At 46.2% G+C, this 13,960-nt stretch overlaps 1 protein-coding gene and 1 non-coding gene across 2 annotated transcripts in view; one reads left to right on the top strand and one right to left on the bottom strand.

Annotated features, from left to right (window-relative positions):
* The window catches only part of GABBR2 (gamma-aminobutyric acid type B receptor subunit 2), a 367,555-nt gene that overhangs the window by 310,990 nt on the left and 42,605 nt on the right, over positions 1-13,960 (top strand). The window contains exon 13 of the mRNA XM_081511648.1: positions 530-652. Within this exon, the coding sequence (XP_081367774.1) occupies positions 530-652 (123 nt within the window). The remainder of the gene's footprint in view (positions 1-529; positions 653-13,960) is intronic.
* On the bottom strand, positions 13,655-13,726 carry TRNAC-ACA (transfer RNA cysteine (anticodon ACA)). The gene has a single exon. It is a non-coding gene; the product is annotated as a tRNA-Cys (tRNA).

The raw sequence follows: 13,960 nt of genomic DNA, 5'->3' as shown, positions 1-13,960 counted from the left end.
GCAGGCACAGTGTTCACTAAATGGTAGCATTTGTATTTATTCTCCTTCCTGTAGTTACTACTATTACTAGTCATAATAATAAGTATTAAACTTATTAAGTATAATTAAGTATGGGAACAAAATGCTGTGGGAGAAATTAGTTCTGCTGTGGGAGTTAGGGAGGCTTCACAGAGGAGGCGACAGTGCATCTGAGTCTCTAAGGATTTTAGCAGTCTGTCACATAGAACAGAGTGTTTTAGACAAAAGAACCAGCACCCATGAAGGCCTGGGGTGAAAAATCACAGCAGGGCCAGAGCCTGAGAGTCATCAAACTTAATTCAGTATATGTGTGTGTCTGGGGCGTGGATAAGCCAAGCTCATGAAAGGCCTTGAATGCCAAGCAAGGGAGCTTGTCTGGATTTATCCTGTGGGTGATGGGGAGCCCAGGCGAATTTTCAGGTGGAGCCATTCGCTCACCTACCTGACCCGGCCCCTTGGCTGCTGTTTGGGAAGCCCTCTTATGTCCCTTCTGCCCCCACCCTCTCTGCAGATCATCAAGGACCAGAAACTGCTTGTGATCGTCGGGGGCATGCTGCTGATTGACCTGTGCATCCTGATCTGCTGGCAGGCTGTAGACCCCCTGAGAAGGACGGTGGAGAGGTACAGCATGGAGGTAAGCGCCCGGCACTAGCTGGAGGGAGGCAGTATGTCTCCCTGAGAAGGACAGTGGAGAGGTACAGCATGGAGGTAAGCGCCCGGCACCAGTCAGAGGGAGCCAGTACGTCTCCCCGGCTGCCCCAGGTGTGCTTCTTGAGAGGAAATCAAGGTGATTATGAGGAAATCATCATAGCTCTGTGTGGACCCACGATCCCTATCAGGAACATCTCTTTGTTTCTGTTCCTTTCCCTTGAGATCTGTATTGCTCAGGAAGGCCAAATATAAGGTCGTCACTCCTGGGAAAAGATGGTGAGTTTGCCTAGATATATTACTATATGCAGAATTAAGGAGAAAGTTTGATTCGTTTAAACCAGTGTCTTCTTTACACATTGTAGAAGCCCCCATTTATATGATGCTTCAATCAAGAAATTACATTGCCTTTTTAATCTCTCCTTTAAAGTGAGTTCCCTCAGGACTGCTGTTAGGGAATAAACACTCTGATAGCTCCTTGTAGTTACTAGAGAATCTTCAAAGTGATGTCTTGTCAAAAAGGAGAACCTTACATAAAAGTACCGTTAAATATATATTTTAGTAGTCTTGCATTTGGCCTTGCTCTTAGCTCACATTGGTCTTCCTAGGATGCTCCAGTTAGGGAAGTTCACAATTAGGGAAGTTGTAGTGATGACTTTCTCTTAGAAGAGTTAAACACGCCTTTGTTGGAAAGAGCCAGCTTGAAGGCAGTGGCTTTACTATCTGATTTCCCTATAGGTTAGCATATTCTATTGAGAAAACTGGAGTTTTCTCTAGCGCTCTCACTGCATTATTAGGGAAATCTTTCTGTGGGATTTAGTGTGAATTTTAAAACTAAACTGGAAACAGTCATTTTTATGCATTGGGGATATAAGTGTTTATCCTTCCGGACAAGAAGGTTTTCTAGCAAGTAAGTTGCCCAGCCTCATTTGTCTGGAGACAGGCAGAGGGTTCACTGAGCCTAGTTAAGAAGTTATACAGTTGGAGCAGTGGCAGAGAATGAGGTTTCCTGACAACATGGATTTAGGGGAAGGATTTAGGGCTGTGTGCCTTCATCTCACTGCCTTAAGTGTCCATCCTGGGAGGAAGCGGGACTCCAGACAAGCAAAGCCAGACTCGGCAGAGGACAGACCTGTGCTGGCTGTGCTCGTGGGCCAAGGGGGTAGGAACTCAGCTGAGGTACCTCAGGCAGACAGGCTGTGGCTGGAGGGGAGGTGATGTCTGGTCATCACTTGTCTGCACAACTGACAAAGGAGTGGCCCTGCCCCCAACTCCATCCCAGGGGAATTCACCACCCACCACCAGGATTTGGAAATCCAGACAGGTTGTGAACAGGAGGAAGAGCTGTTATTGGCTAACTGGGCCCCCTGGCTAGGGAGATGATAATCATAAGCAATAATGCTAATAAGAGTAATGATAATAATGATGCTAGAGGTGTGTGTTAATTTCACTGAATTGTCACAGTAACTCTGTGGAATAGGTGCTATCCTGAATTCTCATTTTAATGATGAGGAAACAGAAACCCAGAGAGATTATATAGGCACCTAAGGTGGCTCAGACGGTAAAAGAATCTGCCTGCAATGCGGGAGACCCGGCTTCTATCCCTGGGTTGGGAAGATCCCCTAGAAAAGAAAATGGCAATCCACTCCAGTATTCTTGCCTGGAGAATTCCATGGACAGAGGAGCCTGGCAGGCTACAGTCCACGGGGTTGCGAAGAGTCGGACAGGACTGAGCGACTAACACCCGAACGTCACCTTGCAGTTTAGTGGCAACACCACCAACTATTTTCTTACCCGCTTCCCCATCCTGTCTTTCAATATACGACAGTGCTTTGTAGTTTTCAGGTGTTGTCATAGACTGTTGACTGGTCTGTGAAGTGGGTTGGGCAAAGAAGTGTTTTCACATTCTGCTGGTAAAGCCTAGTATTAGGTAACAGAAATAGTCAGGCAGAGCCTGAGGGAAGACCTGGAGCTGGGGCAGGTGAGCAGAGAACAGACCTCGATGGCTTGGTGTTGAGCCCAACGGCAGCCGGCAAGGCAGGGCGCTGCCACCTTCACTCAGGGTTAAGGGGGGTGCTGAGATGCAACAGGGTCCGCAGGGGCAGGAGAGGCTGCAGGGTTAGAGTCGGCCTGAATAAGCTGACTCCAGAAATAAATCCAGCAAGCCTGTCCCCTTGGACCATTTACAGGAGATGGATCTTGTGCAGGCCATTAGTGTGACACTTTACCATCATTCACATCCCCTTCCTTCCTTGTTTTCTGTGGTAAGCACTGCTTCTCTCCATGGCTCTGTGCCTAGAGCCCGAGCCCATTCCAGACCTTCCAGGGAATGGCTCTCAAACTGAGGAGCTGCCAGATGCCACGGAAGTGCTTCTCTGTGTAGAAGAGCCTGTGAAGGAGGGGTCCTGCCGTGGCCTCTAGAGTTCTGAGTGGGGTCTAGCCACATCCCTGGCTCAAGGCCCCGCTACCCTGTCTCTGTGTTTCTCTTTAAGTATCTGCTGAGATTTCTCTCCAAACCTTTTCTGGCTTGATCCTCTTTTCTCCTCTAATTTTAGGGTTGCCCTGTCATTCTGTTGCCATGGCAGCAGAACCTTTGATTTGTCGACCCACAGTCCTGTTGGTTTATTGTCATTTTTCCACCAAACATAGCCAAGCTGTTAGTTGATTTCCCTCAGACCCTCCTCTGTCAGACTCAGCAGGAGGACTGAACAGTGTGCCCAAGGACTGAGGGCCCTAAATTCTTCTCGAGGGGCTGTTTTCTCCAGAACCCTCAGTGAGAGAGAAAGTTTATGCTTGGGGGTGAGGTGATGAAAGATCTCTGTGGTCTGTTCTCTCCTGCCCTCAGAACACGGATGCCTTTGGTCTCCCTGGATTCTCTGAACACCTCAGGAGTCCAGTTGCAGGCTTTGCTCTATGTTGCACTTTCAAGCCTTTGTCCGTGCTGTCCCCTCCTTCCAGAACCTTCTCTGACAAGTAAATGAACTTCAGTTCCAGGCCCCTGTATTAGCTGATGTGTTCCTGAGCTCCACCAGATTTAAGCCCCTGCTCGTCCCCACTCCTGTCCCTAGCATCTAGGTGTTCCTCTCAGGACACTCAGCATGTCTGGTTCACCCCTGCTGTGTGCAGCTCTGCCCTGCCCACCCCTGCGGGGCTGCCCACATCTGCAGGACACGGCTTGGTAGGTCACCCTCCTGAACCGAGACCTCACCTCCCTGGGAGACAGGGGTGAACACCGCAGTGCGACCTTGAGCTCACGGGGCCACAGGCTAGTTGGGGGCAGACAGTACACATGCAGATAAGCACAGTCACTTTAGACTGCGTAGATTCTGGTAGCAGCTGGAAGTAAATAAGCAGGGTGACAGGCTCGAGAATAACAGAAGAGTTCTGGAATAACTTGTGGATGAGGTTCTCAGTGCAAGTGTTGGGGGGATGAAACTGATTCTGGGGTCCTACTGGGGGCTTCCCAGCTCCACATTTATTCATTTGTATGTAATAAATATTTGTATAATACTTGTCATGTGCTAGATACTATTCTAAATACATGATGTTTAACAGTTTTAAAAAGTTTGTATACTTATTAGATTTATAGAAAAATTTAATGGGAAGTATAGAGAGTTCCACGTATGTCCTCCCCCAAACACCATAGTTTCCCCCACTATTAACATCTTGCCTTATGTGGTATATTTGTTACAATTGATGAACCAATACTGATACATTATTATTCGCTAGAGTCCATAGTTTACATAGAATTCACTCTTCATGTTGTGCATTCTATGTACTGTGCTTAGTCGCTCCGTCATGTCTGACTCTTCGGGACCCCATGCACTGGGCCCGTCAGCCTCCTCTGTCCACAGAATTCTCCAGGCAAGAATACTGGAGTGGGCTGCCATGCCCACCTCCAGGGGATCATCCCAACCCAGGGATAGAACCCAGGTCTCCCACATTGCAGGTGGATTCTTTACCATCTGAGCCATCAGGGAAGCCCAACAATACTGGAGTGGGTAGCCTATCCCTTCTCCAGGGGATCTTCCTGACCCAGGAATCAAACCAGGGTCTCCTGCAATTGCAGGTGGATTCTTTACCAGCTGAGCTACCAGGGAAGCCCCATACGTTCTGCAGGCTTTGCCAAATGCATAAAGTTGTGTATCCACCATTACAGTGTTACACAGAACAGTATCACCGTCTTGAAATATCCTCTATGCTTTAACAACCCCTGGAAACCACTGACCTTTCACTGTCTGCATGACTTTGCCTTCTCCAGAATGTCATATAGTTGAAATCATACATGATGGAACATTTTTAAACTGGCTTCTTTCACGTAACAACATGCATTTAAGATTCCTCCGTGTCTTTTCATGATTTGATGGCTCATTTCTTCTTATCATTGAATAGTATTCTGTTGTACGGATATACCAGTTTATTTTCCCACTGAAGAACATCTTGGTTGCGTCCAAGTTTGGAATAAAGCTGCTATAAGTATTTTTGTGTAGAGTTTTTTATGGACATAAGTTTTCAACTAATTTGGGTAAACACCTAGAAGCAAGATTGCTAGATCATATTCTAAGATTATGTTTAGTTTTGCCAAACTATCTTGTGACAATGACTTTTGCATTCACATCAGCAATGAGTGGGAGTGTCTGTTGCTCCGTCCTTGCCAGCATTTGGTGTTGTCAGTATTTTGGATTTTAGCCATTTTAGTGTGTGTAGTGGTACCACATTGTTGTTTTAGTGTACAATTCCCTAATGACATACTATGTGGAACATCTTTTTGTATGCTTATTTGCCACTTACATTTTTTCTTTGGTGACGTATATGTTTAGATCTCTTATGCACTTTTTAATTAGAGTTTTAAGAATTCTTTGTATATTTTAGTTTTTTGTTTGTTGTTATTGTTTTTTGACCATGTCTCACAGCTTGCAGGATCTTAGTTCGCCAACCAGGAATTGAACCCTGGGTTGTAGCAGTGAAACCACCAAGTCCTAATAAGTTGAATAAGTTGAATAGTATCAGTTCTCTGACTTTTACTCTTCAGTATAGTGTTGGCTATTCTGGGTCTTTGTGTTTCTGTGTAAATTTTAGAATTAGTTTGTTAACATCCACAAAATAACTTGCTGGGATTTTGTTTGGGATTGTATTGACTTTATTGATCAAGTTGGAAAACACTGATATCTTGACAATATTGTGTCTCTGTTCATGAACATGGAATAGCTTTTTATTTTGATCTATGATGATTTCTTTTGTCAGAATTTTATAGATTCCTCATAAATTTATACATATTCTGTTAAATTTATACCTAAGTATTTTACTTTGTTTTCGGTGCTAATATAAATGGTGTATTTTTAAATTTCAAATCAATTGCTCATTGTATAGGAAAGCAACTGACTTCTGCATCTTACAAAGTCTTTTGAGTCATACACCCTTGCTATAATTGCTTGTTAGTCCCAGGAGTGTTTTTGTTGATTCTTTAGGAATTTCTACATAATCATGTCATCAACAAAAGGGACAATTTTGTTTTTTCCTTCCCAATCCGTATACCTTCTGTTTCCTTTCTTGTCTTCTGTGTCAGCTAGCATTCCCAGTGTAATGTTGAACAGGAATGTGAAAAAGGACAGCCTTGCCTGCTTTCTGATCTTAGAGGGAAAGCACCTAGCTTCTCAACATTAAACTTGATGTTAATTTATCATTTTTTCTCTAAGTGGTTTAAAAATATATATACAATATGGTTCTGCTGTCCAAAGTTGAGGGTGCCTTTGGGGAGCTGACAGGAAGGACAAATGATGACACAGGTGGAGCCTGGGTCATTAGGGACCTTGTTTGCTAAGCAGAGGAGTTTAAAATTCAAAATTAAAGACATTTAATCAGGGTGTGACATGATCAGATTTCCTGGCTGCAGGATGAGAACAGATGAAAGGGTGAGGCCAAAGGGCTGAAATGGCTCAGAGACAGTTTTTGCAGTTATCCAAGCAGGAGCTGATGGAGATCTAAAGCGGGGCAGTTGCAGTGGGAACAGAGAGAAGTGGGTAGATTTGAGAGACATTACAGAAGCAGACATGACAGGGTTTGGTGATTGATCAACTCTAAGGGGGAAGGACAGGGAGGCAGGAAGGGCGGTGCCCGGACTTCTGACTGGGTGAGGGACACTGGACCTCATCACAGAGGTCAGGTACAGAATGAGGAGCAGTTTCTGGAGGGAATGTGAAGGGTTCCTTTCTGGGCAGAGGGCCTCAGAAAACGATGCAGCATCCTAGAGCACAGGGAGCAGTTCTTCCAGTAGACAGGGATGTGGGAGAGGGGTGGTCAACACACTGAGCATGGGAGATGGGGGGCTGAGTGAGTGTGGTCACCCAGGGAATGGGTCCAGTCAGAGTGAAGAAGTCCTGACTGGAGCCCAAGGAATCACTAAACAATGATGGAAATAGGAGGAGGTCAGGCAAGAGGACTCTGACCTGGTGATCAGTAAGGAAGGGGGTAGCCAGGAGAGAGAACTCCCCAGAGATGGAGGCAAGGGAGAGAAAGCTGTCCCTGCATGGGAGGTGTTTGAAGAAGGAAGGAGAGGCCTCCAGAGACGAAGGCTTCCAACCAAGACAAGGACTAACAGGCTCCCTCCACCTTGATGACTTGTCCCAGTCCTCAGTGCTCCTGCATGGCACCTCACCCCTTGTGTCCTCTGCTTTATGGAGTCTGATGGAAAGATTGGCTGTTTCTATATTTCAGATGTAGCAGGTGTGGACAAATCTGCCAAATATGTTAAAAAGATTTTTAAAATACAATTTGTATTCTTAGAAAAAAAGGGGAAAACTCTCCTTTTTTGTCTACCTGCTCTACTAGTGGTGATGGTGAGTAGGTGTTGGACATATGGGTGTGGTGTTCAGGGAGAATGTGAGTGGGAGAGGGCAACTTGGATGCAGTCAACATATAGATGACACAGAGCCTTAAGTGAGAGCACCGGGGCTGGAGTGGGGCACAGAGATGGGGACAAGAAGGGGACCAAGGATAAACCCTCAGTTACCCCAGTGTTTGGAGATCTGGGAAGTAGGAGGTAAACAGCAGAGACCTAGAAGGAGAAACCATAGAGACAGGAAGAAAATCAGATGAGTCTGGTGTCTAGGAAACCAAATGAAGAAAATGTTTCCAGAAGGAAGTTTTGATGAAGCGTGTCAAACGCTGCTTTTAGATCAAGTAAGATGAAAACCAAGAGCTGACACTGTGTATGTGTGCGCATACATACACACTCATGTGGAATTTTTTTTCTTTTAAGGAAAATAATTTGAGATCATTTCCCCTATAGTGAAAGCAGTGTGTAAGGATGGTGTGAAGACAGTCTGTGAATCTAGATAGAAGGGTTGTCTGCTTTTTTCCAAGCCTTCCTTCTCTACCGGGCCACTGCCTATGCCTCCACCTGGCTGTTTTGAAGGGGTTTTGAAAGGGAGAGGAGATGACCTCTAAAGGCCGACAGCACTAAAGACCACCAGCATTGAAGCCCCAGCAGCCCCTCAGGCAGCATCCCCAGGCTGCCTTGTGTTCCCTGAGCTCCTCCCATCTGCTTCCCAGACAGGTGGCAGCAGAGATGGAATCACGTGCAGATGGTCACCCACGGGAGCCACGTGTGTGACGTTCGCTCACAGAAATGGCAGCAGGCTAGCAGCACAGGCTGCCAGGCAGTCTACCCTAGGAACCACCTAGGCTCTGGGCTCTGTGGCTTTCTGGCCATCCGGACAGTAACTGAGTAAAGGGCACTCTGGGCCAGAGGAGTGTTTCAAACTTCCCTCCAAATTCTGTGCTTTGGCCATGCTTTTTGGTGGAAGCAGATGGGGGCTTTGGAAGTCATGGGCTGCACTTGGCGCTGAAACTGGTGTCTTATTCCAGTTACGTTTCTATGGAAACAGATATTGGAAGAGGCAAATACATAGGAGTTTTAAATAATTTTAACTTTTATCTTCTGCCTCCCTCTGTAGTTGTGCTGAAAAAAAAACAAATCCAATCCTAAAGCACTTTCAGAAACATCTGGTATCTTCATAAAGCTTGTCCAAGCTCCATCTCACACTGTTCATTTTGAAATAAGAAATATGAGAATGGCCAGGGTGAGGGGTGTGCAGGGTGCACCCTGCTCTGTGGGCTGCCCCTGGGCATCCTGGTGACCCAAGGCTTCAATGCCAAGGTCACATTCCAACCAGTGGGTCATCGCTGCCAGCCCTGAACCGCAGGACAGGTCTCTCATCGCAAGCCATCTGTGGGTTCTGGATGGCCCTGCTCAGGCCCCACCCAAGGCAAACCTCATCCCAGCCAGGGTCGTGGGACTCAGCTGGACCTTGGGTGGGTCCTCTCGCTGGGAGCACCCCAGCACCCTAACCCCTTCCAGGAGAGGGGCTACACTATCTGACGTCCTGACCCTGTCATTCGGCTGTTTAAATCCTCTCCCCACCATTGACCAGAGGGTGAGCTCACTCCTTAGCAGTCCAGGAGGACCTCAATGATCTGGCCTCATTCCCGCCCCCTGCCCCACCTCATCTCTCAGCCCCCTCCCTCAGCCCCTGTGCTCAGCTCCCCTTCATACTGGCACTTCTCCAAAATGTCCCACTCTCTCCCTCCATGCCCATGTACCTGCTGTCCTCTGCCCAGGACACCCTCCTTCCCACCCCAATAAGCCCTCTCTGTGCTAAAAATGCCTACTTGACCTTCAAGAGGCGGTCAGAAGCATCTTCTCCAGGAGCCTTTGGGACAGCAGGGTGCCCTGGATGCCACTGTCTGGGCCCCTGCCTCACCCTGCTGGCCTCATCTGGTCACAACACTGGTAATTATCTGTCTGTGCACCTGGCCCCTCCTAGTCTGTGACCTCCTCAGAGGCCAAGGCCATCTGTATGTCCCCAGCACCCACTGGCCTGGCCTAGCTCGCAGTAAGTACTCGGTAAATATTTACCGAATAAATTGTTCCCTCTACCTGGAACTCTCTCCCTGTGCCTCCATATGTCCAAATTCACCCCATCTGTCCGGGCCCATTAAGCCGACTTCTCTAAGAAATGTCTTTGCCGAGTTGCAATTTAATTTAATATTACACTCTCACCTTTTATCAAGGGCCCACTTATGAAGCTAAAGCTGCCAATTGAAGAATGATTCAGCATTTTCTATAAAAGACTGTTGTTCAGTGTGTGACTTAATGCCCCCAAGATAAAGATCCACAGGAAAGATCCTCACCAAAGTGCCAGGAAATGGGCTGTGCTCACCCCCGACCCCCCCCACCCCACCCCGGCATGAACTTGCATCCACTTCCTTCCTTTGATCAAGCAATCCTAACTGAATAAGCCACTCTGTTTTCTGTTTAACCTTGGCTGCCAGAAAGTTGGAGCCAAATTCAACACTCAGCCATCATAACCATCGTTTCTCGAGTTCCTGAAGGATTATCTCGCCTTCTGATCATTCGTCTTTATTTTTAACTGTCCTGTTGTGTTTGGGCTTTTATTGCATGCTACCTCAGGTCCTTTGGGAGAGGAGACAAGGTGTAAGTTCCAGATTAAGTTATTAAAATGAGAACACTAGGCGAGATTTAATTGGAATGATATGCCAGAGAGACATTGTAAGGATGCCTGCAGACATTTTCCTTCTGGCAGGAATCCTGGCTCACCTCCAGCTGCCATTGGCACTGTGGGCCCTGGGTATGGACAGGCCACTCTGCAGGAAACCCACAGCTGGGTTTCTGGAAGACCTCTCCTCAGAAGGCATCTTGGGTCCATGGGAGACTGTAGTTTGTTTCAGCTTCCTTATTGGCTTCCCTAGTGTCTTCAGGAGGTACCTGGGCAGCTGAGACCCCTCAGGACACAAAGCTAGAGATGTAGAACCCACTGCACCAGGGGATGGCCCTGTGGGGAGAAATCCTCTGGTCTCTACCTGTCCAGCTGCTCTGCAGGCGGTGGGCTGTGTACTAGGAATTCCCAAGTGCCATGGGGCAAAACAGCTGGAAAATCATCTGCCATACTGGCATCTTCTGACCACTTAGTAAAGACATTCCAGTTCTTGAGCAAAGACAGCCTTTAAATATCATTCCCACCATGTCCATGTTGGCAGAAACATGGGCTGTGGCAACACGGAGACATTTGCCTCCGTTTTGTGGGGAATTCCAACCAGTCCACCTCTTTGTAAATGGTCCACCTCCTGTCACCCAGTCACTCCTTTGTCACTGATGGGAGTCCTGTTGTGTGCCATCTTCAGACTCCTGTGTGGTCTGCACAGTCTGATGGGCAAAATGGGATGCACACAGGATGGGCTGTCATCTTCTCCATTACACATGTCTCCAGATTCCTGGTTTTATGTTTGCCTTATGTGCTGAGATACTGGGCTTGCTTTTCTAAAATATGAGCCAGGATTGGGTTTGGATGTAATGTCCCTCAGAGGGTGAAAAATGAAAGAGAACTGGGTGTGCTAGGTTTTGCTCATCATAGCACTTGTTCATAGAGAATCAACTGTAGCCTCCACCAGCAGCATCCTCACCCCAAGACACAGCTGGTGGGGCACCTTCTAGGATGGTTATTGTGGCAAAGGGAAGGAATGCATGGCAAGAGTTTCCATTCCAAACTGCCACATGTCACTTCCACTCATATTTCATTCACCCTAACATGTTAATTCTCCATGCATGGGTTCAGCAGGGCAAGAAAGAGCAGTCCTACTATGCACCCAGGAGAGAAAGAAATAGGTATTGATGTTCAGCTGCAATGACTACTGTAGTGCCTCCCGTCCACTTCCCATCACTGTCACAGCTGCCTGCCTTCCACTAGAATGTGAACTGCATGAGAATATGGAGGAGGGAAAATTGTGTATTATTCACTGTGGTATCCCCAGTACCTGCAAACATGCCTGGCACATAGAACACACTCAATAAATACTAGTTGAACAACTGAATGATGCCAGTCAGATCTTACTATGAGATCAGTGAGATATTCTCTGAGAAGTTCTGTGCTAGTCCTGCATACTCTACTACCAAATCCTATCCCAATCCACCACTTCACTCCTTCCACTGAGGTCCAAAGTACCATTGTCTCCCATCCCAGAGGGGGCGCTATGAGGCAGAGCTACAGTGGACACACACTGCACAACAGGGACAACGAGTCAAGAACCTTCATTGTGTAGGTCACTAAGTTGTTTATTGTTGTTACCACGACTTTCTAAGCAGGCCTGCTCCCACTTGTAGCCCTTTCCAAGCCATTCTGCATGGCAGATATCTTTTTTTAGATATAATTCACGTACCATAAAGTTTAGTTTTAAAATACATACTGCAGTGGTTTTCAGTACATTCATAAAGTTGTACAACCATCCTCACTATCTACTTCCAGAAAATTTTCATTACCCCTAAAAGAAACCCTATTCTTTTTACCCATCACCCTGTATTTCTCCTCCTCTCCAGCCCCAGGAAACCACTAATCTACTTCATGGCTCTGTGGATTTGCTGTTGCTGGTGGTTTCATACCAATAGAATAATACAATAATATGTGATTTTTTGTATGTGGCTTCTTTGACTTAGCATGATGTTTTTAAGGTTCTTCTATGTTGTAGCATGTATGAGCGCTTCATTCCTTTTTATGACTCAGTGCTATTCCCCTATATGGATATATTCCACATTTCATTTGTCCATTTATCAGTTGGTGGATATTTGGGTAGTTTTCCACTTTTTGACTATTTTGTGTAATGCTTCCATGAGCATTTATGTACAAGTTTTTATGTGAACACATATTTTTACTTCTCTTGGGTATGTACTTGTGTGTGTATGTGTGTACCAGTTCAGTTCAGTCTCTCAGTTGTGTCCCACTCTTTGCGACCCCATGGAGTGCAGCACACCAGGCCTCCCTGTCCATCACCAACTCTCAGAGCTTGCTCAAACTCAGGTCCATCGAGTCGGTGATGCCATCCAACTATCTCATCCTCTGTCATCTCCTTCACCTCCTGCCTTCAATCTTTCTCAGCATCAGGGTCTTTTCCAATGAGTCAGCTCTTCTCATCAGGTGGCCAAAGTATTGGAGTTTTAGCTTCAGCATCAGTCCTTCCAATGAATATTCAGGACTAATTTCCTTTAGGATGGACTAGTTGGATCTCCTTGCAGTCCAAGGAACTCTCAAGAGTCTTCTCCAACACCACAGTTCAAATGCATCAATTCTTTGGCACTCAGCCTTCTTTATGGTCCAACTCTCACATCTATATATGACTACTGGAAAAACCATAGCTTTGAGCAGATGGACCTTTGTTGGCAAAGTAATGACTCTGCTTTTTAATATGCTGTCTTGGTCTTTCACAGCTTTTCTTTCAAGGAGCAAGCATCTTTTAATTTCATGGCTGCAGTCATCATCTGCAGTGATTTTGGAGCCCAAGAAAAGAAAGTCTGTAACTGTTTCCACTGTTACCCCATCTATTTGCCATGAAATGATGGGACCGGATGCCATGATCTTAGTTTTTTGAATGTTGAGTATTAAGCCAGCTTTTTCACTGTCCTCTTTCACTTTCATCAAGAGGCTTTTTAGTTCCTCTTCACTTTCTGCCATAAGGGTGATATCATCCACATATCTGAGGTTATTAATATTTCTCCAGGCAATCTTGATTCCCCCTTGTGCTTCATCCAGCCCGGCATTTCGCATGATGTACCCTGCATAGAAGTTCAATAAACAGGGTGACAATATACAGCCTTGATGTACTCCTTTCCCAATTTGGAACCAGTCCGTTTTTCCACGTCTGATTCTAACTGTTGCTTCTTGACCTGCATACAGATTTCTCAGGAGGCAGGTAAGGTGGTCTGATATTCCCATCTCTTTCAGAATTTTCCACAGTTTGTTGTGATCCACACAGTCAAAGGCTTTGACGTAGTCAGTAAGGCAGAAAGTGAAAGTGAAGTAACTCAGTTGTGTTTGACTCTTTGCGACCCCATGGACTGTAGTCTACCAGGCTCCTCCTTCCGTGGGATTTTCCAGGCAAGAATACTGGAGTGGGTTGCCATTTCCTTCTCCAGGAGATCTTCCCAACCCAGGGATTGAACCTGGGTCTCCCGCATTGTAGGCAGACGCTTTACCGTCTGAGCCACCAGGGAAGTCCAATAAAGCAGAAGTAGATGTTTTTCTGGAACTCTCTTGCTTTTTCGATGATCCAGCAGATGTTTGGAATTTGATCTCTGGTTCCTCTGCCTTTTCTAAATCCAGCTTGGACATCTGGAAGTTGTTGGTTCATGTACTGTTGAAGCCTGGCTTGGAGAATTTTGAGCATTACTTTGCTAGCATGTGAGATGAATGCAATTGTGTGGTAGTTTGAACATTCTTTGGCATTG

The sequence above is a fragment of the Giraffa tippelskirchi genome, chromosome 1 (assembly GCF_054371585.1).
Source record: "Giraffa tippelskirchi isolate mGirTip1 chromosome 1, T2T-mGirTip1v1.2.pri, whole genome shotgun sequence".
Lineage (NCBI taxonomy): Eukaryota > Metazoa > Chordata > Mammalia > Artiodactyla > Giraffidae > Giraffa > Giraffa tippelskirchi.
The sequence above is the reverse complement of the archived record's forward strand: the minus strand, read 5'-3'. Positions and strand labels throughout refer to the sequence as shown.